General features: G+C 39.8%; 1 protein-coding gene and 1 long non-coding RNA gene across 10 annotated transcripts in view; one reads left to right on the top strand and one right to left on the bottom strand.

Moving 5' to 3' along the window:
* The window catches only part of MAP3K20 (mitogen-activated protein kinase kinase kinase 20), a 101,738-nt gene that overhangs the window by 43,294 nt on the left and 32,104 nt on the right, over positions 1-26,340 (top strand). For 8 of the 9 annotated variants that reach the window (XR_010369261.1, XR_010369260.1, XR_010369257.1 and 5 more), the window contains exons 9-14: positions 2,297-2,371; positions 7,605-7,711; positions 13,302-13,437; positions 24,083-24,127; positions 25,049-25,079; positions 25,198-25,337. Coding sequence is in view for 3 of the 9 variants with exons in the window: in XM_064434413.1 (XP_064290483.1) it covers positions 2,297-2,371; positions 7,605-7,711; positions 13,302-13,437; positions 24,083-24,127; positions 25,049-25,079; positions 25,198-25,337 (534 nt within the window). In the remaining 6 variants the exon portion in view is untranslated. Of the gene's footprint in view, positions 1-2,296; positions 2,372-7,604; positions 7,712-13,301; positions 13,438-17,602; positions 22,619-24,082; positions 24,128-25,048; positions 25,080-25,197; positions 25,338-26,340 lie in introns of those variants that run through there. The other variant, XM_064434415.1, reaches the window with a different exon arrangement.
* Positions 19,873-26,340, bottom strand: part of LOC135308867 (uncharacterized) — a 25,877-nt gene continuing 19,409 nt past the window's right edge. Inside the window, exon 2 of the long non-coding RNA XR_010369263.1 lies at positions 19,873-25,669. This is a non-coding gene — a long non-coding RNA (uncharacterized LOC135308867). The remainder of the gene's footprint in view (positions 25,670-26,340) is intronic.

The raw sequence follows: 26,340 nt of genomic DNA, 5'->3' as shown, positions 1-26,340 counted from the left end.
TTTGAAGGAGGAACCATAAAGCCTTCCATCAACAGTATTTGGCTCTTGTGCCCACCACATGCAGTTTTATGTAAGGGGTACAGAGTGGCATTGGGAGTGTTGTAAAGAGATGTAGTCACATGCTGAAACACGTCCATGAGTACAATACACATTTCTCTACAGTTTTCCAGAGCAAGGAATCGCATAAAACACAGCGTGAACAAAATGTAGACGTGACTATTTTACTAATGGCTGAAGAAACCTAAGGGGTGGCATTCTCAGAGCTAGCTCTTTGTCTGTCAGGTACCACTAGCCTGTTGCTACCATTTTCCTTAGAGGGCTGTGAAGGAGCTTAGAGGACATTACATACTTTTAATTTTTTCTGGCCATGACATGGGTAACATGTGCAGCATAAGCTCAGATTGTGCCACTTTTCTTAGTTTTCCATGTCCCAAAACAAGTGTAAGGGTCAGGTTCTGCTCTCAGTTCAATCTGTTGATATCAGTGGGATTGCATGGTCCCAATCCACAACAGTTGAGCTACTCCTCCATTTTTTGGATTGCAAGTCTTTTGTTAAAATCAGTGAGGGATTGAGGCCAAAGCATAATTGCATAAGGTGAAAAATCCCCTTTGTAAAGCCTGAGGCCAGCAAATGGAGTAGATTCTGATGTGTCTGTATGGATCTCCTTTGACACTATGCGTAATTTCACAGTGTTATTTTTATTCTGCTAGAGATTTTTTTTAAGCCATTTTTTTATGAAAAGCAAAGCATGTGAGTTCAGGTTATGCTAGACATGATTTCATAATAAATTGCCACTGAGAAATGTGTTCTTTATTATAATATGACATTTAGATCCTGCTACCTCTATATTACATATTATGTATGTGACATTCTTCACAAGTGAGACAAGTGGTGATTGCTACTGATTGTCCACCTCCTGGAGCACTGAGGGTTACAGACAATTCTGTAGCAAGGCTAGCCAGTGTATTTTTAGGCCAATGACTCAATTGGAGATCAGGCACCAGTGCAACTTATTTATGCATTGTACAAATTTCTGTGTACTTCTTCCACAGAAACCCTTGCACATTAAGTTATGACATTAATAATCAGACTTCTGCAGTGCCCTGCCTCTGTGTCTCATGTTTCCAGTTCTTAGAGGGTTCAAATGCTTTTTGGAGCAGAATTTAACTCTTACTTTTGGCTGCTGTGTCTTGTAAGGTTTTGCAGGTCACACTGCAGTAATGTAATGGCACAGAGTCCCATAACTTGCTCTGCTTTGCTTCTGAAATGGCAATAGTAGGGCAGATGAAAGGGTCTTCCTGAGAGGATAGTCTGAACAGGAATGTAATACCTGGTTCTTCCTCTTAGAGGACAAGAACCCTTTTTCCAGCTTTTTGGACTCACTTTCACTGAGGTTTCCTATCTAACTTAAAAAATTATTTATATAATATGAAACATGTGAAGTCAGGTAACAGCTTCAGTGAGAGCAGAGGGATCTCCTTCAGTGTGTAATGTTGGAAGCATGTGCAGTCAGCTGGAGAGGCTTCAGTATCTGTGTGTGTGCACGTGAGAAAGGATATGCTTTTAGGGTTTCCAGTCTGGAGGCAGGCTGTTAATGTAAAAATCTTCTAATTTAAAACTCTCAGCAAATGGAACCAAACTAGCTGCAAACTAATTCTCTGTAGTCAGTGGTCCTGGCTATAACCAGCAACTCCTTGTCTTCAGTCATTAGGAAATATTTATGAGTTCACTGTGCTCTGTGAGTACTTTCTGAGATCTGCATGTCCTCGTTAATCCTTCTGACCACAGGCTCATGAAACATCTCTTGTGTCATGTTGAGCTTTACTTAACTCTTTTTAACTCACTTAATGTAATCTATATTTCAGCTATTTGTGTGTCAAAAGTGATTATAGTATTGTACAGCTAGATCATTTATGTGGGAGAAAGGAATTAAGGCAGGCTGTACATTATGGCTAAATGACAAGCAACTTAAAGTACTACGCAGTAACCTCCACAAATTATTATGTTTTAGTATGAAAAGCTGTTTGTCTTGATTTTGCTTCTTCTCTCAGCTTTTTTAAGGAACTCCATTTGTGCATTTGACATGTTACTTTCTTATAGTTCTATTAAAAATTGTGTTTCTTGCTAGTGCTAGTAATTTTGATTTTTCTTTCTAATATGTCTCCACATTTTTTATATTATGTTTAAAAGAGAGTGTGCTTTTGTTCTTTGAAGTCTATTGGTCTCATAGGAAATTGTTTAGTAGCAGCTTAAAGGGAAATGCTTCCAGTAACTGGTACATTTTCTTTCCATTAGAGATTAACCATTCCAAGCAGTTGTCCCAGAAGTTTTGCAGAACTGATGCACCAATGTTGGGATGCTGATTCAAAGGTAATTAAATGTGTGTTTGATTTCTGTACCACCACCCCAGTCTTGTTTTGCAAAGCGCATTAGCATTTTTTGGGAGACAAGTCTGAGCTGACACCATTGACACATTTCTTGACAAAGATGCCCAGGACTGGTTTTTTTTTTAGTGTGTTTATATATTTATACCTAAAAAAACTCTCTCTCCCTTTTAATCAAGAGTTACTATGCTGCTAACTTTGTAACTACTAAAGACAATGACAGGGAATATGGTAAGATGGCAAAAATGTAGCGATTTTGGAGCAAGTGGAAAAATTGTGGGTTTTATATTTTCTTTCAAAGGTTAATACTTAATCCCTCTTGGATATATATGAGCATCATGTTATGAAATACATATCTTAAGGTCCAGTTCTGTGCCTTACTGGTGTTGAAAACACAAGCATAAGTAAAGAATAAATTAATCCATAAAACATGGGTAGGAGCAGCAGCAACACATTCTAAATTAACATTAAACCTTTCCTAATCTGTTCCCTTAGGGCTTGAATGGTGAGCTTTATAATGATTGTACTGTAATAATATGATAATAGCAGTGCTGTTTAACCATGAAAACAGAATAAAAAGTTAAAAGAGCTGCACCGTTATTACTGTTAATCTGCTGCTACAAGGAAGGGATTGAATAATTATTTAGACAGTAAAAGCTATTGTAGATTATGAGAGTTACCTTCTTTAAATGGACTTTGTGACCATCCTACTGTACATGAAACAGGCTGAAAAGAGCCTGTGGGCATGCTAACTTTAGTACCAAGGATTAACATCTATTTCCTTTGCCTATGAAAATATTTGAGACATTAAAGAATAGTTAAGCAAAGGAAATTGTGCTCTTTTTTTCAAGTCAAGGCACCAGGAAGAACTTCATTTCTTTAAACGCAGAAAAAAGTTAGCTACTACTTCACAGAGACCAGTATTAATTCCAAGACAAATGAGAACATTAGGTGCTCTAAACTAGAATTTATCACCATAGAAGAATAATATGAGAAAGGAAATATGCATTTTTGGCCTCTCTTTTAAAAGCAGGGGGTTGCTTTCCTACAGAATGGATCTGGAAGACTGAGATCTGTCAACATGTGATTTCCACATGAAGACACATATAATTGCCATTCTCTTAATAATTCCTTGTATCCTCCCCACAGAAGAGAGGGGAGAAAAATGCTTGAAGTTTTTGAATCTACAAGTAGGCTGCTTAAGTTCTAGGTCAGTAATTACTGAAGAGGACTTTCAGTGCCGACTGCTTATCTTTACTAACTGCTCCCAAGTGTCAGCATCACTACCAAAGGCCTCAGAATAAGAATTATTGGAACTTCTTTTCTGTAGTTGTCACATACTATATCAGCTCAGTCTGCCTTGTTCGAGCCTCATCCATAAGTGTCCAAAAGACTGTTACTGTTTCTCAAGGAGAGGGAGGGATTTGCATGTTGTAAAAGAATGATGCTTAACTATCAGGCTGAGTTCTGTCTGATAGAGTAATTTATCTGAGTGTGGGCTGGTTCCTGGAGACATTATTCCCAGAAGTCATGCAACTGTGAATCTCATGTGAGATGGGGTTTTTCTGACAGTCTGCTCTTCGCTAGTTTTTCTCATGCAGCTCTTCTTCTGTTAGGCAATTACAGCTTTGTTCACATGACTGAAATGGAGTAATCTGTGGTCACAATTTGGACATGTGACTGACTTATTCAGTCACGTGCTGGGAAAGGTTTGCTACTTAGAGCTCTCAGAATGCTTTGATAAAGGGCTGTGTGGCCTGCATGAGCCAAAAGATGGAGCACGCTCCTCTGAAATACGGCTCTGTGTAGCATTCCCTTTTTGCCAGGATTAGCTTTAGAAAATCAGATCGTTGATGCATGAACAAGTTACTGAAGGTCAAGCAGGGGTGAGCTTGAGTATGTCAGCTGCTCAAAAGCAGTTGCTAAGGTGCATACTTCTAGCTCACAGAAAGCATGAGGTAACTTTTGGTGGCTTACCCCTGAGAAATGAGGGATATGCATTTATGGTGGGGCTAAGGAATACACTTGGAGAGCTGCTGCAGAGCAGCTGGAGTGTCAGACACTGCTCACACCATAATTTCTTCATGGGAACAGACAGAGTTATTAATGTTGCTTTGAATTCTTAAGAATTTCTTCACACATGGAGAAAAATATCTGTAGTGCTCCACGTGATACTTGGAATGGCAGTCTTTATGCAGTTTAAACTGCTAGTTGAAGCAAACAGTTCACACCTTAAAATTTCTACCAAGCTTTGCTTGGGTATTAGGTGATTGTTAGAAACAAGGTTGCTCATCACTGATGTCTTTGTTTACTGGGGTTATTTGCTTTTGAGTTGTAGGTGAATAATTCTTTCTCATTTCTTCTGTTCCTTCAGTTTCTCTCCACATCAAAGATGTTTATAAATTATAGAGTATTTTAATGGAAATCAGAAATCTGGGAACAGAGAAGAAACAAAAAATGAAAGAGAAATAGATTAAATATCCTGGTTTTATGGAGACCTATTCAGTAAGAAATACTGAGTGGAAGAAAACAATGAAAACATGAGCCAGAATTATTTCTAGAGGGGCATATATTTTAAAGATTTCAGTATGAGACATCACAGATATAAAGGGAAACAGTTTTCAAAGGCGACTCATGCCTTGATATTTTAAGAATCCCTTATAAGGGCTTTCTAGAAAGTGCTAAGCAGTTACCAACTGAAAAGAAGATTTTTTTTTTTTTTTTTTAAGTTTCTCAGCTCAGGCTCCCAGTTTCCCAAATCACTTCTTGCCAGTTTCAGCCAAGGTACCACTCTGCATTTAGAGTGCATTTATTAAATCTGAAATTATCCTTTCCTAGGGTCAAGAAATCAACAAAACCCATGTGACAGTGTTGTGCCTTCCTGTCAGGTTTGTCTCCATGCAAAGCTGCTGCCTGTAAATCTGGCAGCTGCAAAGCTGGCAGGGTGACTGCTGGCTGTTTACAGAATTTGCACAGCCAGAGATGTACAGTACTTTGACATTACTGCATGACTCTGCATTTGTTCCAGCTCCAGTTGCACCAACTCTGCAGCCCCTTTGCCTGTAGCACAGGACCCACCACGTGATTGTTGCTGCTTCTCCCAAATCAGTTGGTTGATCCTTTTGCCTGCCCTTAGTAAAAGCCCTGTTCTGTCATTGTTTCCCCTCTGGTTACTCCAGGCAAGCCTGATAGTAGAGCGGACTGTGCTCACTTAGTGTCAGCCCTGCCCTATACTTCCCAGTATACACCTGAGAAAAAAGGAGCAAGCAAAACTCATAGATGTGTTTTGTAAATTAACCCGAATAGTCCATAAAATATTGTAGATAATGCAGCATGGGAATGTTTGCCCTTGTTGTCTTCGTGAAAATGGAATTTGTTTTGTGTAGGCACATTATGTACCTGCCAGTCTGTTGGACAATGCATAGCACTTGCAGCACCCTGGTGAATTTCAGGGAGCCACTATCTCCTGTCTGGCAGCTTCCTCACCATTTGGGAGGCCCTTGAATCCCTTCAACAGTTCACATGTGTGCTTACAAGAGATGCAGCTGTAGCAACAAAAAGGGTGTGAAGGCCAGTCAAAGGTTCTCTGCCCCAAAACTGGAGTCAGTGGTGGTGGTACCACAGATGGATTTTGTGTGGTCGACTCCTGACCGGGGAAGTTTGGGCTCTTCCCAGGGTGTGTTCAGAGGATCTGCTCAGCTGTGGCAGGTCCAGCACCATCATGCACATGAGGGGAGGACAGCAGCCTCCCCAGCCCCCTGTAAAGGCAGGGTGACCCTGCTGGGTTCCATACAAGGTGACAGGGGTCCTGTCACCAGTGCAGGCAGTGTGCCTCTTAACCGGGACCTGTTGCTGTGGAGCTCTGCGTGCCCAGTTTGCCGCTCGCTCGTGCTGGGCTGGGGAACAAATTGCATGAGCACTTGTGCTGGGGCGAGCGTGTCTGTGGCAAAGAAAATCTGTGTAGCTCCCTGAACTGCCCATTGCCTGAAATCATGGAGGTGGACCAAAAAATGACAGACAAAGCCTCCAGTTACAGCCGAAGAGTGCAGCATTACAGTATAACAGAGCTTGTCTCTTTTTTTGTTACGCATTTGACACTTTTTCATGCTGTTTGACATTTAAAATAAAGAAATTGTCTGTCTTTTATAATGTGGAAATCACTTGGATCTTCCTAAGAGAGACACCTCAGCATTGTTCCTAATTGTTTTTGTGCTCCCAAATTAAAATGCACGTTTTAATTGCGGCATCTGTAATTTTAGCAGAAATGGTATAATTAAAGGCACAGTAGAGAGAGAATGTGCATCATCCCCTTATTATGTATCTACATTTTGTTTCAACCTTTTGTCTCAACCTTGTCTGGGGTCTGTCAAACAGACTAACAGAGTCAGTGCTCTTTCAAGAAACACATTTAACTGGCTTTTTCAGTTTTCAGTTATTATCCTACTTTATGGCTTCCCCTTGAGACTAAGGGAAAAGTGAAAAAAAAAACAACAAAACAAAGGAAAACCAAAAACCCAGAGAAATTTTAACTGGTTTTTCTGACTTGTGAGCACGGTGAGTCTTGGATGGAGAACCCTGGAACAGAAAGTTCAGTAAATGAGCCCAGGACAGAAGGGCACAGAGTCCACTAACATGAGCTTAGCTGCCAGGCAAGACATCCTTCCCTAATATCAATCTTCACTTCTTCCCTGGCTGCCCCTGAAGTAGCTGAGAGTATTTCTGAAAGTATCTCCTTTGCAAGAGGGGAACTGCAGCCAGAAACCTGTTTTTGATAGGCAGCTAAATGGCTTGTTCATACACCAAAGAGTTTATGTTAATACCTGTAAAAGACCATCTGTATAATTACCAGTTGCTGATGGTCCAGCCTTCTCTATGTGGAAGCATTTTCTCTCTTAGCTTGAGAAAAATTATTCTTTCAAATTAAGAATTTAGATAATTTGATGATTCTAATGTTTAATACTGCTTTACTAGTAGACATGGGAGACTAAGCTAAGGCTTGAGTCCTACTAGCCTGTGCAACTCTTCTCAAACTTTACTTTAATGGAATAATAAAAAGAAACCATTTACAGATTTACAGTTCTCTTGTAGGATGCTGTGGTCAGAAAGAAGTGTGGCAATTCCTGCTAATTGTGGGGTTTCAGTTGAAAAATTCCTGCAGATAGTTTTACTGGTTTTATATGAATACTAATGCTCTGTTTGGGTTTTATATTTTTCTTCAGAAAAGACCATCTTTCAAGCAGATTATTTCAATCCTGGAATCTATGTCAAATGACAGCAACCTTCCAGACCAGTGTAACTCATTCCTGCATAACAAGGCAGAGTGGAGGTAAGTTTTCTTCCTCCCAGGATGACATGATGTGGTGGTTTTACATTGAAATGGTATGAGTGTTTTTTTTCAGAAAGACATCAGACTCCAGTGATGTACTGGTAGAAAATATGTGTGCTTGAAGTATTTTTAGAACATAGCTTACCTTGTTGTTTTTCAGGAATGCCCAGAATGTTGCGAAACTTGTATTAGGAGCCAATGCACTTAGCTGTACCCTATATTTATTATTACAGTGGTTTAGGCATCACGATATTTATGGTTTTATGATTCACATCTTAAAACCGATTACAAGGTTTCAGTCAATAGTGTGGGGGCAAAAGAACTGAGATAACATGTAGGTTTGATGCCATTTTCATAGAAAGTGTTGTTAATGTTAAAACAAAAAAAGATAAGGGGCCTAAAAACCCCACCTTCCAAGTCAAGCCTCTATTTGTCCTCACTTTTATGCATTCTGCCATTTTTAATGTGTTCTCTCCTTTGTGTCAGCTGTGTTCACACATCCAGCACATGCCCATGCCAGTCCTGTTTTTTACAGTGTTCCAGCGTTGCTCCAGCATATGATTTTAGCTATTGCTGACTGTAATTGTTATTCGTAAGTGATTATAAATGGAGATGAGATTTGAGACACTTTTATTACATTACAGTTTTGCAGTAAAACTTCCAGCCTCTTTTTTGGAATATGCCAAAACTTCATAAACCTGTCCCTGAGGCTTATTTGTGGGTTAAAAAACTTGCTGGTTGCCCAGTACAGCCTTCTGTTTGAGATGGAATATTGAAAACAGATCTGCACAGGGAGATGATTTTTGCAGATGATCGTGCCTCGGTCTATATTAAGAAGCGTTGACTCTATGCCAAATAAGCAGGGAGCACAAATACCGAAAGACTCCCTGCATCGAAGAAACCGGGACGGGGTGGAGGATGGGGAGGAGCGCATGGAAATGGAGCTCGCGTCAAGCCCGGCAATCCCGCGCTTCTTCCGCTGCCTTCCAAGGAAAGGCAAGACGTAGATTTTCAGTGGGGCGAGTGGAAAAACTGAGCCGTGGCTGGGACGCCCCCGGTCACACGGCGGGGTATAAATAGCGCGGGCCGGGCCCGCCCGCCTCGGCCGCGCGGCGGGGGCTGCGCGCCATCTGCTGGCGGCAGCGCCGCACTGCGCCCCCCGGCCGGCCCCGCACTGCGCCCCCCGGCCGGCCCCGCACTGCGCCCCCCGCACTGCGCCCGCCGCACTGCGCCCCCCGGGCCCTGCCCCGCACTGCGCCCCCCGCACTGCGCCCGCCGCACTGCGCCCCCCGGCCGGCCCCGCACTGCGCCCCCCGCACTGCGCCCGCCGCACTGCGCCCCCCGGGCCCTGCCCCGCACTGCGCCCCCCGGGCTCCGCACTGCGCCCCCCGCGCCGCCCCGAGCCGCGGGCTGAGCGCTGCTGGCGGCATTTGCTGTCCCCCAGCTGCATGGCGCCCTTGTTTGTGCAGACTCTGAGCGTCATAGTGTGCGTTTGACAGCAGACAGAACACAAGGAGGGTTGGGAAAAAAGTACATCCTAGTGAGAGGGTTCTTATATTAAAAATACTTATTTGAAAGATGGGCAGGTACTCAATTGCCTTTAGGGAAAGCAAATAACTACTTAAATCTTGCCAGTATAGGAAAATAAAAACTGTACTAGCTGACATTTGGTAACAAACAGTGTTTTACTTAATCAGTTTGTTTCTTGAAGTGTGGCTCAAGTTGCCCAAGTATTTCTTGGAAATTTTGTTTTGATACACCTAAATTTCTCAGGCGAGGAATGTCTGAAAAGGTGTTAATGAAAAGGCATGTAGCAACAAAAAGCTCTTTGGTACTATCAAGTGATGAAAAAACTTACCATGGAGACTTGTGTTAAAAATAAATGTGACATTTTTTCTGGAAGAATAAATTACTTAGAGACAAGGAAATATGAGAGAGAAAATAAAAATTCATGATGGGACATGATTTGCCTGAGACCAAAGATGATTTTTGAATTGAGCTGAAATGAAAACACAGTGTTCAGAAAGAGCACAAGTCATGTGGGCACTTGTTTGGAAGCTGGAGGGGTGCTCTCCTATCCAAATTCTGGTAACAGCTTCCTGCCCTGATGCGAAAGCCTTATCTGTGTGGAAGCTTTCATGAATGTTTAGCCAAATAAACAGAAAGTATGCCAAAAATTTGCCACCTGAAATATATGAAAGATGCATAAAGTGATCCTGAAGGATAAACTAAAAGAGACTTAAATTTGTTACTAAAAACAACTTAGCACATTAGTTTAATGTATTTTAACTTCTGCGTTGAAAAATCTTTGCTTTTACTAATTTTTTTCTTTTTTTTTTATCCCATCCCATAGTGATTTGCAAAGAGATAGTGAAACCAGCAGTAGGGAAAGTATGATATGTATTACCACAAAATAGAGAATTTTAATGAAGCCTGTATATCGGAGCCCTGGAGAAGGGTGGGCTTGGGAAAAGCAAAAATTGTGCTTGTCCCTTTGAGGGACGTCCAAATTAATGATCCAGATACTGTACTTTCACAAGGATTCTGCACTTCCCAAAGCAAATCAAAGCTCAGATAAGCTGGATTGTGTTTTTCCCCACTCTTAAAAAAAGGCAAGCTGAGGTCTTTTTTGTATAGACATGCCAAAATTGTAGCTGTAACAGCAAATAACTGGAGTCTTCAGTATCACTGACCGGCTGGCATGAAAACTGAGAGTGGGCTGAGTCTATACATGACTGCTAGAGTTCATAACACAAATGGTGCTTTGACTTATCTACATAATGGGATCTTATTTGCAACATTTTCTGGTATTCATTTTTATATTAATATCACATTTTGATCTGCTTGTTCTGTATTTCCTTAAAATAATTCAGTGTCTTTTTTCCTAACTGCTCCACACATGTTCAGCACATTTTCTGTTACTAATAATATAGGGGCATTGCCTTATGCCTGGGTGGCATAGGTCTAGTTGCATAGGCCCTGTGTTTAAATTCATATTCTGTGATCTTCTTGGAGCCCTTTCTCAAGGCACTTGTACTACAGTCAGAAAAAATTACTGTAGAAGTAATGATGTTCCAATTCAGTGAGAGATCGCATTGTCTGCATTTAGTCATATGTACTAACTGCATCTCTCCTTCCATCCTCTCCCCACAAGTGGCTGCTCCAATGATGAAAATACTTACATTAGTGTATTAGTAGCAATTCAAGACACATAAAGAAATGCCAGTCATTGTTTTTCATCTGCAAATGTTTATCATTATAGTTTCTAGTAATGTATTAGTATTTGTTCTTCAGTGTCACAGAATGAAACTATTCTAGAAAAACCAGTAAACTCACACTGCAGAACTACAGAAGCAAACAAATCCACATGTCCTGCCATGTATAATGTTTCAAGCTGCTTCATTTATGGAGTAAGACTCATTAACTGGGCAATGTACAGTAGCTTTCTCTTTAATTACACTGTTTCATTATGCAGTGGAATTATTTTTCAGAATGCAACTGTTTTTGCAGACTAACCTTTTATTTTAAGAGAAGTTTCTGTCTAATGAAGGGAGATAATTACAGTGCAAAGTAGACTTTTGACATAGAGAAAACTATTGTTACCAGGACTCCCCTAGCGCATAATATTATTTAAAAAGAGAATGTAATTTACATATTTAAAAAATTATAGAGTTGTGTGTAAGTAGCAGCGATGATGAGAGACAAACTAAGAAAAGCAGTGCTTGCAACTGCCCTCAAATTGCTCTGTAGTTTCCACAGCAGATAGCATAGTATGTGCTGCACCTGACAGAAGGGATTTCTGAGGGATATGGGTATCTGGGGACAAGTCGCTTTCTGACCTTTGGTCCAGTGCCTTTTAGTTTGTTCCCTTGTTGTCTCTTTATTATGATGTGTGACCTCTTTCTACCCAGCACAGGGATCAGTCTTAATTTATGCATGCCTAAATATGATAGAGAATTTTTCTTGAAATCTGAAGCACAATAATTACAAGTGGTATTTGTTCTGACCACTACACAGAACAGCTCATTCAGCAGGACTCAAGTGTGATAAATGCCTTTGCCCCCAGGTGGCTGATTTCTGCAGTAGAATTAAGCATGGTGGTAAAGATTGCAGTGGGATTTTCTGGTTATTCGAGCTCTGAATCCTTTCACTGTACTTTTTAAGCAATGCTGTTCGTCAGAGATGTCTTATCAAAATGAGAAATCCATAGAATTTGGAATATTTCTGTTATTTGATTTTTCTTAGACTCTTTGGGTATGCTATTTTCCCACACTGAGAGGCTGAACTCTTTTAGTGGAGAAGAGTTTAATCATTCCATGCCAGGACAGGAGATTTACAGAAACAAGTAATTCTCCACCCCAAATAGAAATGACAGCTAACTCTGTTAGTCCTTCTGCTTTCTTTTTGAAAACATCAGAAGGAGCATGTTTTGTTCACAGTGTGTTAAAACACAAAAAATAACGTGGAAGTTTAAACAGAATATTTAACCTTGCAGAGTCCAAATAGCTGTCTTCGGAGCTCTTTTTAGGATTTCTTGTCTTCTTAAGAGCTCGCTTTTTCAAGGAGAAAAGCAGAACACTGTGATTGACTCTTCCCACAACTGTCAGAATACAAGTGGCAGGCAGTGCACAGTCTCCCAAAAAGGCACAGAAATGTTAAATGCAGGTACAACCTCTGATACTAATAGGAGATTTTTTTTTTTTTACTCCACAAGCAAAATATATGTCTGAATTTGGTGACAGAATTGTTGTTCACCTTCTGTGTATTTGTGTAGTACAAAACTTGTTAAACTCTTTTCTAAGAGCAGTTCAGTTCATGTGTTTAAAATATACTGTCCATCAGAAAGTATGTCAAAGGAAACTACTTTATTAAGGGAAGTATGTGCAGTGAAACCAAATAAAGATGGTATCTGCAACTTTCTTAGAGTACTGCCTTCATTTCCTGCCCTTCCTGATTTTCATAACTTTGCAAATATGGTGAGAAGTGGAAAAAAGTTAGCCAAATCCTTCTCACAGCTGTTCTGAACTTGAGAACCTTGTATTTGTAACCACTTGCAGGTCTGGCTCATATCACAGTTTGTATTTTTGCTTTTGTATCTTCACCTAAAGAAATAGGAAGGTAAGTGGGGAAAACATTCCCCCACAAAATGCTTTTGTGCATTTTGAGTGTAAGTCCAAGTAGTATTCATAGCCAAGTTAGAAACCAGACAAATGGGCTTCTTGGAGTGCCTGTATTGTGTTGTTAATGCTTGTCCCATTAACAGTTCTTAATGCAGTTTCTTTATGGATCAGATCATGTTTCTTGATGTTGGGGGGAAAGAAGGCATTTTAATTTTAAAAATGTTTCTGTTATATGGTATTTTACTCTTTTAAATGTTATTTTTCTTCTACTGAAGGTATTATGGTCTGAAGTATAAACATTACCATTTGTTCCTAAAGTGTGAAAGACTTTGCATTTGGTAATTAAATGAGCTGCTTGAGTTAGTATTGTACTTTTCAGCCTTTCACATTTAATTAACATTCAGGTGGGAATTATGAACAATTTATATCTGTCAGGAAAAGACAGGACGTAACAAATTGTCTCCGTGCAGATGTGAAATTGAGGCAACCTTAGAGAGACTAAAGAAACTGGAGCGTGATCTGAGCTTTAAAGAGCAGGAACTAAAGGAGCGGGAGAGACGTTTGAAGATGTGGGAGCAGAAGTTAACTGAACAATCAAATACTCCTGTAAGTAGACAATAATTCAACCTTTCAGCTTGTGCCAGAAGTATTTGGAGCTTTGTCTATGTAAATCTCAAGACATACTAAGGAAATACTGTTCCTGTTTCTAGTTGCTCCTCTGGGCCAATTTTATTGCATCACTCCAGATAACAATATATTTTTTTTAATTTCATCTATGTATTTCATACATTCCATACCACATATTACTGATAGTTCATATTGTGACATGGACATTTTAAATAGTGTCCCATTGATTTATTTAGAGTTCTCAGCTTTAAAAATTGTTTACATTCAATAAATACTTTTTTCAACTAGAAAGTTGTAGACTTTATGGAATGTAGGATTTGGTCTTAAAATGTAAGAATCATTTGTATCTTCCAGAAGGCATGTTGTGAAATTTACGCAGATTTTTTTTTATTCTATTCTTTTTCTTTGAGAAGAAGCAAACTCCAGTGCTGTGAAAATGGGGTCAAAATTTGAAGTATTAATTTAAGATTTTGTTCATAATTATAGTTAACATAACTTTGGCCAGTTACCAGCTGGTAGAATTCCCACATTTCTATTAGTAAATTGAACAAAAAAACTTTCTTGCGTTATCTTGAATTTCTTGATGAAATGCTATGCTCTTCAACCACTGATTGGCAGAGGGAGGACCACAGGGTTAGTGCATGGCGAGACATTACAGCAGAGTTGCTAAAAAATACTGTGATACCTACTTGTTTTTAAAACACTAGCTAAGACAAATACCAAACTGAGATTGCAGTAGCATATGATTTTTCTTATGCACAATTTTTTCTTACTAATAACCTTGATTCCAGCCAGACCCATTTACATATGACTTTTTTTTAAGGCATCGCTTATTGCTGTTCTTTGAATGAAGTTGCATTTGTGTTCCAGCTGTGAACATGCAGCAGTGAAATCACGGAGTATAAATGTTTTCCTGTGTGCAGATTCTGTGTGTTTTCAGTAGATATCTCTATGCCTGCTTTAACACTTGCCATATTCCAGTAACTGAGCTGTGGGCCATCCTCTATCCTGAGCACAGCATGAGACACAGCCTTAATGAGCAAACCTTTTCACCAGCAAGGCCCTAGGGTTTTTTTATGCTGTAGTTGCTTATGACTTGTACTTTTCACTTAGAGCTGGCGTTGCTGCAAGAATAAAGCATTGTGCTAAGGCCTATTGTGCTAAGCATGAACTGTCTTTCTGCATAGCATTAACCCAACTGTCCTATTGCATTTAGGTGCAATTTCTTCTAATAGACAAATATAGGTTTGTTTTTTCCATACATCTTAAGTGAGCTGTTACACAGAATGTATTTTTTAAAGAGCCCTTTTATTGGAAATAATTGGATATACTGGCAAAAAAAAGGGCTTTTTCAAGCAAGATTGGGTTTTCTTTGTAGCACTGGTTGCACGTACAACTATATTGTAAATTCATAGCTGTAAGTCATTTGCAAAATATCTTTGAACATTCTGTTTGCAAGCTGTAATCCTTGGGAGTCAGGCATCTGTCTCCCTCCATTAGTTCAAGCAGTGTCTGCTCAGCAGCATCAAACTAGAGGGTTACAACAGGGAGCTTCAGTGCTTGACTTTAAATTACCTTGACTGTAAAAGCAGGAGTAAAGATATGGCAGCTAGAACTGTGACACATCTTAGAGTTCCCACTAGGCAGAAACCTGGTTCTTAGTCAAAACTAGTTCTCATTGTGTCTTAGCTGGTACTCTTGTCCCTGCTCTGTGTTCTGCAGTCACCTTTTCACTTGTCTCTGCAGCAAAGACCAGAGGCCAGCAGTGGTGTGCAGGAGTAGAAACTTAAACCAAGTGACAGGAGAACAGCGAAGCTGTCTCTGCCACTTGATTCTCCAGTGTTGTAGGATTGGTAGAAGCTTCATCCTGCATCGTAGGTAACTGTGAGTGGCAGGCTGCTCCTGCTCCAAATAGTAAAGTGTAGCTTCACACGCTTCAGCATGAGGGAAGGATGAGGCAAATATTTAGAAATACTTCTGTGCATTTCTCCCTGCTCAATAGGATTTGACCTTATTTCTGCTGCATCTTATACCTTTGAGTCTGATCTCTGCAAATTCCTTTGTGTGGATCTCCAAAAGCCTTTAGCACAAGGGAATCAGGAGCATTTGGTGGAGTAAAATATATCCATAGTTGCCATGGAATGGGAGACTTCTCTTGAAAGAATATTTGACTTTGTGATGGTAGTATATGTAGCTCAGATGAACATCTTATTAGAGGAAGACAGTGAGAAGACATGAAATCCATATATCACCTATGATGCCCTGTACCTGCAGGTGATCATTTAACCATGGAATTTAGAGAGACTGGTGGACCCTAGCCATTTCTAAGGGTCTCTTCTGATAAGAGTGTCACTAAAGGCATCTCCCATCCCAACAAACTCTAAATTCTCCAGATAACGAGATGACAAAATATGGAGGAAGTAATGTGATTATAACTTGCAAAATGAGCCATTCACAGCTTACCCACTCTCAGACATTGAACAGTCAATGACCCAGATAGGTATTTCAGTGGAAAGCTGATTTGCAGCTTTGTTGATTTTTGCAGGGAATTTTTCCCATATGTCCGGGATGCTCTTCCGTGGATCTAAAGTGACTATACCTGGCAATGAAGTGTGTGTGCTAGGTCTTTTTTTGAAAGATTGCTTCTTTTTATCAGGAAGAGCTTTTGCTGATCCTTGATCCAGCTAGGAGGCTGTTGATGGAGGTTTTTGTACAGCCACGTGTACAGAAGCTTAGCTGCAGGTTCTTTCATCACATAGCAATAGAATGCATGAAGACTACTTAGGGCACCCCATCATCCCAACTTCTTTGTTTTATTTTTGTTTCTTAAACCCTGATCACTAACTTTACTTAACCACAATGCAAATAGTCTTAGTAAGTAGGGAAAGCTCAAGTGGAACAGAAGACAGATGTTGTCTTTTTTAATGATAGAAAATAAGTCAATGTAAGTGGTTTTACCAAGAAATGGGCACTCTTTGAGCAACCCTGGCTGTGAAGCCTCTTCTGTTACAAAAGCAGGGCATCACCATAATCACCCCTGTAACTTCTTTTGATCAACTGCCATCGACTCTTCAGTCAGTTTTCTGATTAGGTTAAAAAAGATATGAAAACCTATGAATTTTGGGTAGGTAGTTTTACAAATGCTATGGAAAGAAGTGCTAGTGCAGATGTTCACACACAGCACCTTTGCTGTTGTTTTAGTAGTGTCTCAGTTTGACACCCCAAGACAAGTAGGTAGTTTAATTTAAGGTGAAACTCCTGAGTTTTCATTCCCTGTGAAGCCCAGGCAAACCTGTCACAGGTTACTAGCCTGTCCACTCTCAAGAGGCATTAATCATTAACCTGAAGAGGGCATATTTCATTTGTTACTACAAACAGACTGGGTCAGGAGAATGCCATTATCTGTAGGTGAAGATTAGCGGAAATTTAATATGATGTACAAGCAACTGACAGATGTCTGTTGATACGACTAAAGAAAAAAAAAAGCTGAAGAAGCTGCCAAGAGGACCAAAACCACCCCTCTTCCCCTGCCTGCTTGTCCCTGGGATGGCTTCTGAAGGTGTGGTGCTGGTGCAGGGTGGAGGCCAGTTCTCCTGTCCTTTGCATTGGTGTGAGACTCATTCCTGATTGTGGCTGTTGCAGGGTTACCCTTTCTCTCCTTTTGAGCATACACTCAAAACCAGTCTGCTGCTGCTTTCTTATATTTAGGGGCTGCTGTTTCTGCATCAAACTGCAGAGTTTGTTTGGCTTCTCTTGTCCTAACCTGATTTATTCTTCAGTCCTGAAAGGTTGAATTAAGCAGCTCCAATTGCCTTGGAACGAGTCTTCCTTGTTGGGAAATGTCATATTCTGTTTTGTGCTGTACAAAATGAAGGATTGAAGAGTTTGAACCTTCTTTTGTCATGAAAGCTCTGTTCCCTGTGGTTCTTGCCATGCCACTCAGTGATTTTGCATTTTGGTTTAAGAACAATGACCCCAGAAGGATGCTATCTGTTTTAATGAATTCTTACTCGACCTCCATGTTTAGATTCACTAATCATATGCTTTCTGTTGATTGCTGACTAATCTGGTGGTGTCTTTTTCCTTGATTTTTAAATTGGTTCTAACTTTCACTTTTGCTCTGTCCTTTCCTCCTTTTAAATAGTTTTTCTTACCTCTTGCTGCAAGAATGTCTCAGGAGTCTTACTTTGAATCTAAAACAGAGGAGTCAAACAGTGCAGAGATGTCATGTCAGATCACAGCAACAAGTAACGGGGAGGTAGCTGGCATGAACCAAAGTCTGAAGGCCTTGATGATGACGGGCTTTGGGGATATCTTCTCTCTGAACAAAGCAGGATCTGTCCTGCATTCTGGAATGCAGATAAACATGCAAGCCAAAAAGAATTCTTCTAAAACCACCTCTATGAGAAAAGGGAAGAAAATCAACATGGCTTTGGGTTTCAGTGAATTCGACTGGTCAGATGACGATGATGATGATGATGATGATTTTGATGACACAGATGATAGCAGCGAATGAAATAAGTTGTAGAGTTAACCCTGAAATCGTTTTAGCAAAGTAAAACAATAAAGTTTTAGAACAAGAATCCTGTCAGTTTGGTCTGTTTAAATCCTGTAAAAGAACAAAAAACAAACAAACAACAACGAAAAGATATTTACCAGGCTGAGCATATTTGTATGTAGAAAGATATGTTGTTTTTGTTTAGATTGTGCTGACTTATTTCTGCTTTGATGAAATTTGGAACTAAACTTTCCAAACTAATTGAGATTATTATTATTTTATGATTATATCTGTAATTCCTAGTGCCTGATTACAGAAACTCTGGCTTGATAAATTTAAGATCTGGAAACACTGGGAGAAACTTCAATGCCATTAATGCCATTAATGTACTTCAAATTTTTCTTTCGTGTTTTTTGTCATTTTCCTTACCCCTTTAATTGTCAGTCATATGCATATGCTTGTACTTCCAGATTTGCTATTTTCTACATCCATTCTTTCTTACTGTTGTAGTGAAGAGGTTTGCTGTGTTTCTTAATTTAAAGCCTTTTTCAAGGCAGCATTGTGGGAAGTCACTAATAAGTTTCTAGGAACAGAGAAGCTTGGGGAGGAAGAGAGGGGTTAGTTATATATATATAGTTTAAAAATGAAATAGCAGCAGAACTCAGATAATCCTTATTAGTAGATGATTTCTATAAATGTTCTTTTTTTTCCCCCTCACGTGTATGTGCATGTGTGTATAATTCACTCTAGCAAAGTAAACTGCAATCAGACCTCTGCATCTATTATCAGATATTGTGATCTAGAAGCTAATTTTCAGTTATGTTGATGTGAATCCATGAAGCCTCATTAACTTTGATGGACTTATTCTTGTACCTGAGAGCAAAAATCAGTGTTTGTAAATTTTGATTCTATTGTATCTGCTAAACAGCGTGTGCCATCCTTGGGAAAGGATAAAGAGAAGCCACTGTGACATTTCAGCTTGGGCCCTACTACCGTGGCTTGTATGAAATTCTCCGTAGTAGAATCTGGCAGTAATGTCAGGAATATTTACTAGACTCTGCATAAGTGTTTTTTGCAGCCACATTACTTTCAAAGTATTGTCAACTGCTGTTACAGCTTACCATAAAACTCAGTGTCTAACAATCTGCTGCAATAATTGCCTGCCAGGCACTTAGGTTGAGAGCAGAGAGGATGTTTCTCCTGATGACCCCTTTAGTGGTGATGCAGAAGGAGGGAGGGAAACCAGTGCGAACACAGATGCAGGTTAGAAAGGAAGATGTTGTAAAATATTTGCCAAGGAGGAAGGGCAGCATTTCAAAAGAAAGATGTTATTGTGTAGTTCAGCAGTAGTGGGAATAAGCCATCAAAATTCCATTCTCAATTACTGGAAGGGTTTCTTTTATAAAACTTCTGTTTTTGAGTGGCTTCTTTAATTATAGGCTTGCCTGTTACACAGCTCTAACCTATATATTATGGTGTTTTGTGGATAGCTTAGAGAAAAATGGATACGTTAGATAACAGCAGGCCTGAAATCATTACCTGTTCACTCAACAAAACAAAGTTCTTTGAAGAAGTTTTTCTAGAGTGAGCACCTCTTTGGGTTGTGAGAAAGAAAGAATTGTTTTATCCTTAAGCGTCAGCACTGATCCAGTCACCTGCAAGTGCTGTGCTCAGGCTGGCCTGCTCCGTTCGCTTTACACGGGATCTTAGTTCCTGCAGGATGGCATTTAACCTTCTTCCAAACACTCCCAAACCTGTTGACTTGAACTTAACCCTCTTGTATCTGGAAGCTTTTCTCATTATCAAATTATCATTTAAATGATGCAGTAAATGTTCAAAGTATCCCAAGGAGAAACTCTTTTGGCTCATGTGTGGATGACTTCTTAGGTCCATTAAAGTGATTTTTGAAAGAAAAAGAGAGTTGGAAGGGCAAATGATGGAATGGATATAAGAACAAATAGCCTTTTCCAGTGTAGATTTGTACTATTTTTGTAAGTCTACGTCTGCTAACACCCACAGCAATGACACTATTTTTGTCACTGCCACTTTGCACTCAGCAAAATTTGATGGATTTGTGTAATGTAATATGTGCACTTTAGGTCTCAAGATGTGTATCATTGTGCATAAATTATCACAGAAGCAGTGTAGGGATGTACAACTGAAAACAAAATTTGGTTCAGTAAATATCTAATTCAAAAACCCCAAAAAATCTGTTCCTAGCATTGATATTTTGCACTTTTTGGTGTTTGACAATCTTGGAGCACTTAATGCACATTTATGTTTGTGTAGGTTTTAAGTGAATTTGTAAATTAACTCCTTAATCTTTACAGAAATAAAAATAGATTTTAAGTAGTATGACACAGATATTCATTGCTGCAACATCACAAGGTTTAAGTCTGTCTTCAAGGTTTTGTGCTTACCCAAGTGTTGTAACTTATATCAGCAAATATCATCAGAATGTGATAATGTGCTTGTAGTGATTTCGACCTACTTGGTTCAATATTTTTTAACGAAGCAAGATGGATTTTTTCCCCCTTCACCTTTGTCCCCCATGTTGTTTCTCAAAGCAAATGAAACTATATTAAGGAAAAGTTCAAGTTCTTCTAAAACTTCCCCATGCATTTAAAGTAGCAAAGGTGACCTCTGAATTGTAGATAAGGTGATAACGTGACAAATTCTTCTGATGCAGTTGAGATAGTATTATACTTAGAATATTGGCTATGCTTACTAAAAAAGCAGTGGTATTAATTGCATTTTTACTTTCCTCTGATGAGTTTCGCACTAGTTGTCTCCAGTTTACAAGCCAGTTATCATATGTGAGAATCAAGCTGTGTTGTTTCTGCCTCTGAAACGCTTCTCACTAGATAAGGGCTTTAAAAAGTGGTTCTGGTGGGCAGGTATGGTGGTTGGAGGAGGGCAGAGTATTTCGTCTTCCACACCTGATTTTGCTCTGCAGTGTATCCAAGTCCATCTTCTGTCTCATCCTCAGGTTATACAAATCTCCACAGCAGTCCACAGCCACATTTTGTGTCAGCTAATGAAAGCATTAACCAAACCCAGAAGGCATTTCTCTGGCTGCTCTGGGCCAAAGCCCAAACAAGCCACCAAAAGCCTTCCTGTGCCTTGTACACCTCTCAGCTCAATAGGCCCTGCCAGGCCTTTTGGGTTCCCAATTTCCTCTGGCTTCCATAAAGCCTGAAGGTATTTGTAGTAAAAAAATATCACTGCATTTGATGGAGGGGAAAGGTAAGAACCAGGCCTGAACTTGGCATATTTACCAGGCTGCTGTGCTGCAAACATTAACTTAGGTGGGTAAATGGCCTCAGAGAAGAATGGGGAGGATCGACTTTTGACTTGCTTAATGGTCAGCTGGGACCAAGACAGGATGTCCAACTCCCAACTCCTTTTCTTTCCTTAGCAGTGGTGAAAAAATACGGAAATGGGATTACTGAAGGAAAACTGTTGATCTAGTCATTTTTGTGACAATGTCATCACTAATTTCTTGGAGTAGCAAGTGCCTTAGGGTACAGTGTGGGTGTGCTGCATTGCCAGCCGTTGTGTGCTCCCTGACAAGGAGCTCGTCCCCTCTGGACTGGAAGGGCTTTCTGGAGGTGAGGTCTGGCGTCGCCTCTTGTCACATAGTCATGTTCATGGCTTGTCATTTGCTTATCATTCCAGAGGTTTCCTTAGATGTTGATTCCCTTTCCTTCTGGGTTTTAAAGTGTTTATTCTGAGTTAAATATCTGATGCAGTAATGATGGGTATTGCTCTCAGCAGTAGCAATAGATCTGTAGTGTGCATATAGCTGTTAAGTATTGAGCAGTGTTACTGTGTGTTTTTAGTGGTGTACTTCCTTTATCTGTAATCAGGCAGCTTTTACAGGTTTTTAATAGGACCTCTGACTTGACAGAGGTTTTAACTACAGTCCTATGTAGAATGTTCAGGTAGAAAAAGTAAGTTCATTTAGTAATTTTCACAGCCCTTAAAATGCACTGGTAGGAATCTGGAGGAGAGACCTTTCCCCTTTCCCCCAGGCTTCAACTTAGTGTACACTGTAAAATCTGCACAGAGATTTCTGATGTGTGAAGATTTAATTTTAAAACTATAGAACCAATGACTTTCTTTTAACATTTTATATTGTGTGCTAAATACTCATATGCCTTTTAAAGTCAGATATAGTCCACTGCATTTCTTGCTTTTGCACTACTGAAGAAGTTTTGTACTGAATAGTAGGAGTCGATGCTATTTACACTTCAGGTTTGAACTGATGGAATTTGAATAGAAAATATTTTCACAATGTTAGAAAACTTCATTCTCCCTTCTGAAAAAGCAAAGCTGAGCGCAATGCCTATGCCAAGACTCTTGTGCTGTAAACTGAATATATCATTTGTGTGGAACATGCAATGTTACACTTGTGTGTGGTAAAATCTTGCAGTGTCAGTTATTCTCTTTATTGCACTTGACATATCATGTCTTGTTTTATTCACACTGTGGATTCGATTTTCCAGTGTAAAACCAAAGCAAACAAACAAAAAGAAATCATACAATGTATTCAATTTCCTCAATTGGTGTCATAAACTTTCCTTTGGTGTGAACTTTTCCCTTGCTTCTCTTTTGTTCCAAACTTCTATTTTGCAATAAACATTTTGACAGTAAATTTTATGCATTTGTGTCACTGTGTAAAACACTAGCGTTCCAAGAAGTTTCTTATTGTCTGCTGGTTTAAGTCACTTTTCTGTATTACTAACTGTGTGACGTTTCTCCTTTATTCTCCCATTAAGAAAAAAAGACAAGAGAGAAATAATACAGAACTATTCTGCCACTTCTGGTTTAAATATAACCAGAAGGAAGCAGAAAAAACTGTACATCTAAAAATGCATTATTGGACTTCTGCAGTAAATTTTTCAGTTGTACAAATCATTGTACCAGGCTCCTGCTGCAGCACCAGCCAGTTTGACTCTAAGTACCTACAAAAGGCACAACTCTCAGCCTCCTGAGTGTGTTCATTATTGCCACTTGCCCTTCCTTGTCCTTGTCCTTTAGTGTTGCCCCCAGCACTACTTTTGCCCCACAGTGTTCTGCCCAGGTCACTTAGTGTGCAGCTGGAGGTGCCGGGGTGAGGGCCTGCCATGGGGACATGCTTGGCTTGTGGGTGGGGTCTGGGGACCCTGGGGGTGGCAGGGCTCTCTGAAGGAGGTGACAAAGCCATGGGGGCTCGGGGGTAACTGAGCTGAGTGTCTCATAAATCACTGTTATCTACATCAAAAAGTTTGCAACTACATCATGATATTGAGCTTCTGGGAGACGCTGACTGTCGAAATACAGATCTACAACAATTAATGGTAACCCCTTAAGCTGAATAAAAATGCCAAGAGGATGACACTTTAGATACAATACACTTGAATGAGTAAAATGACAATCACTATTACAGTGACATCTTCTCCTCTGTCAGTTTTCAAATCATCCCAGAATTTCATTTAACGCAGCCATTCCTCCGTGGGTTCCTAGTGCTTCAAGAGCTAACACCATCTTGCATCCAACAAAGTGTAGGAGGCTGGGAAGTGCTGCACTCCTCCAGCCTTACAGGAGTCGTTACACAGCAGTGGCAGAAAGCAAGAGAGACTTGTCTGTACGTGGGTGGGAAGACAGTCTGCAGTGGCCAGACTCCAAATTCTGTTTTCGCTGCTGTCCAGTGAAAGTTTTCCTTCCTTTTGCAGAAAATATCCATCATCTGGGAGGGAGTCCTAATGCCAGCATTATTTTCATTGCAGACCAAAGCCATAGGAAAAACCTTCCTATAGTGTCAGAACCAGGAGGAGAGGCAGATAGAGTCCCTTGCCATCAGATGGTTTACTTTTGCTTCCTAAGTTGTTTTTGTTGAAGATCTGCTGGTAATTTTATCTGCAGAGAGGGACACGATCGATTTAACACTGCCAACACGCTGTTGGAGCCAGCCCACAATCAGTGTGAATCCAGTGGTTTAGTACATCAATATGAGTTGCAGCTAAAGTCCTGCACTTTGCAGGGGAAAAGGAACAGAATAGTATCAGCCACCAAAGTAAAATTTGGGTGGAGGGGAGGAAAATGGTCAGATGGTTTTCTTTTCAATTCGTATCTCTCACACAGTTGCTGCCCTCCTTTGATATTTGTGCGTGGACCGAGGAAGATGTGGTGAGTATTTTGTGTTAACGTGGCCAGGCTGGTGATGCTGGAGCTCTCTGACAAATTACAGTGGGCGTGGTGGGAGGGAAGGCCAGATCAGAAAATCTAGGTGAGATTTTACTGCTGTTTGTTTGGTGAAACTTGTGTCCCAGAAAGTCTTGAAAATGACCAGAAGCAAATTAAGGATTTGAATTACCTTCATAAAACAGCCACATTCTCCAGTGTCCAGAAAATAGTGGGAGCTGGGAACTGAGAGCAGCCAGGAGGGAATTCCTGGGTCCTTGTTTAAGGAATGTGGAAGTGCCCAGTGACCTGATCCTGGACAGGATAAGCTCAAATGTTTTATAGTTTTATCCCATTGCCACCTGGATGGCAATTAACTGAAAAAAAGTTTAGGGCTTTTTAGGGGGTGTGGAATCTCTCTTTCATATAAAATAATGGCATTGAGTACTTTATACCTTTTTATTCAGTTAAAAGGCTAAACAAGACACATCAGTGATTTATCTCTGACATAGTGATGTGTCAAAATTATGTTAATGTCCTATCAAGCACTCCCTTTGTGTCTTATGCATCATGGGGTTGTTTGGCTGACATTTCCCAAAGGACTGTCTGGAAAGCCAGTACAAAAACCATAAAAGATCTGGCTCCTTCACTTCAGCTCTTTTAGCACATGACATTTCTCAGCTTCTACTTTGGTCGTTTCAGTTCTTCATGACAATAAACTGAGAAAGGGGGCTGCAAAATGGAAGGCAGTTTGGGAAAGCTGCCCAAGAAGTAATCACTTGCATTGGTGAATCCCGAGTCCTTTATCCCAAAGTGAGAAGTATTTTAAATTTTGTTTTATGAAAGATAATTACTTGTGAACTCCAAATAACTGTAATACAAAATTTTGATAATTTGAACTTCAAGATTGATTCCTCTTTTTTGCAGTTTTTCTGGATGCAACAACTTACTAGAAAAGGTAAAAGCTACTCATATGTCCTTTCATGCTCGCATTTATGCACTAATATACATTTGTTCATTTTCCCCCCTCCAATAATGTGCCATGTGGATTTCTGAATAACCTCTTTTATCTTAAGGCGATGCTTCTGGTGAAATGAGTGTCTATGCTAGCTTGTTTAAGGAACATCATATCACTGGGAAGCAATTGCTTCTTCTAGAAGAAGAGGATTTAAAGGAGATGGGAATTGTTTCCAGAGGACACATCATCCATTTAAAGGTATTATCAGCATATATTGCATGTTGCAGTAAGTTATAGTGTGAATATTATGGAGTCTATGGAGTTTCAGTAGTATTAGCAACAAAAAAGTTCAAAGCTAAATAGAGAACATATTTGGTATCTAAAATAAACAGAATTATAGTTTCATATGCATCTAGAACTCAAAGCAACCTGAGCATTTCTTGAGGCATGAAAATGTGCTGTGGTCTTTATACTGTTCTGTAGTTCTTGGTTTTCTTGTGAGCTGGACAGCAGTACTGCTGCATCTTCACCTAGGAGGGCCATTCTCCCAGCAGAAAAACTTGGGAATCTTCAGAGAGAACTCTCTTTAGCTGAAGGAGAAACAGATACAAAACAGTTATTTGAACTGAAATCTCAGCTTCTCCATTTCCACATCTCATTTATAGCGTAAAGCATATTTAGACTAGCAAAACTCAGTTGGACAACTTTAAAGCTGACTGACAGACAGGTTTCTTTGCTCTTAGAACTTTGCTTTTAAACAGTGTTTTAAATGTCTAATGTTTGTAATGAGTTAAAAAAATCACGGTCTGGAAAATGTGATCATGACAGCAGTAATGTATTAGTACTGTAGCCACACGAGAGAGTTTTCTGGCAGTCAGCTTTGGAAAAGGGATTCTATAAAAGCAGTGTCTATAATTCTGTTGAGTCTCAATCATTTTAGAGCCCAATTTGCTAGTAAAGAGATACTTGTATTGTAATTGCTGGTCCTACAAATTTAGCTTTGTAAGTCACACAGATTTATTCCCCTTTTGCTCATCAGCCATTTTTTCCATGGCCACACACCATTACTGATATATTTAATTTATATTTCCTACAGGGAAAATTATTGAAACTTAATAAAGTCAATAATGTCCAAAATGAAAGATCTCAGCTTCCTGGGTTGATTTGAGCATAAATAAAAACAACAAAAACAAGCCCCCTGAACATTTCTTTTTCTGATTAAGCAGATCTGATTCTGAATACAAACCAGGGCAAATCTACC

Source organism: Passer domesticus, chromosome 10 (assembly GCF_036417665.1).
Source record: "Passer domesticus isolate bPasDom1 chromosome 10, bPasDom1.hap1, whole genome shotgun sequence".
In the NCBI taxonomy this organism is placed as follows: Eukaryota; Metazoa; Chordata; class Aves; order Passeriformes; family Passeridae; genus Passer; species Passer domesticus.
The sequence above is the reverse complement of the archived record's forward strand: the minus strand, read 5'-3'. Positions and strand labels throughout refer to the sequence as shown.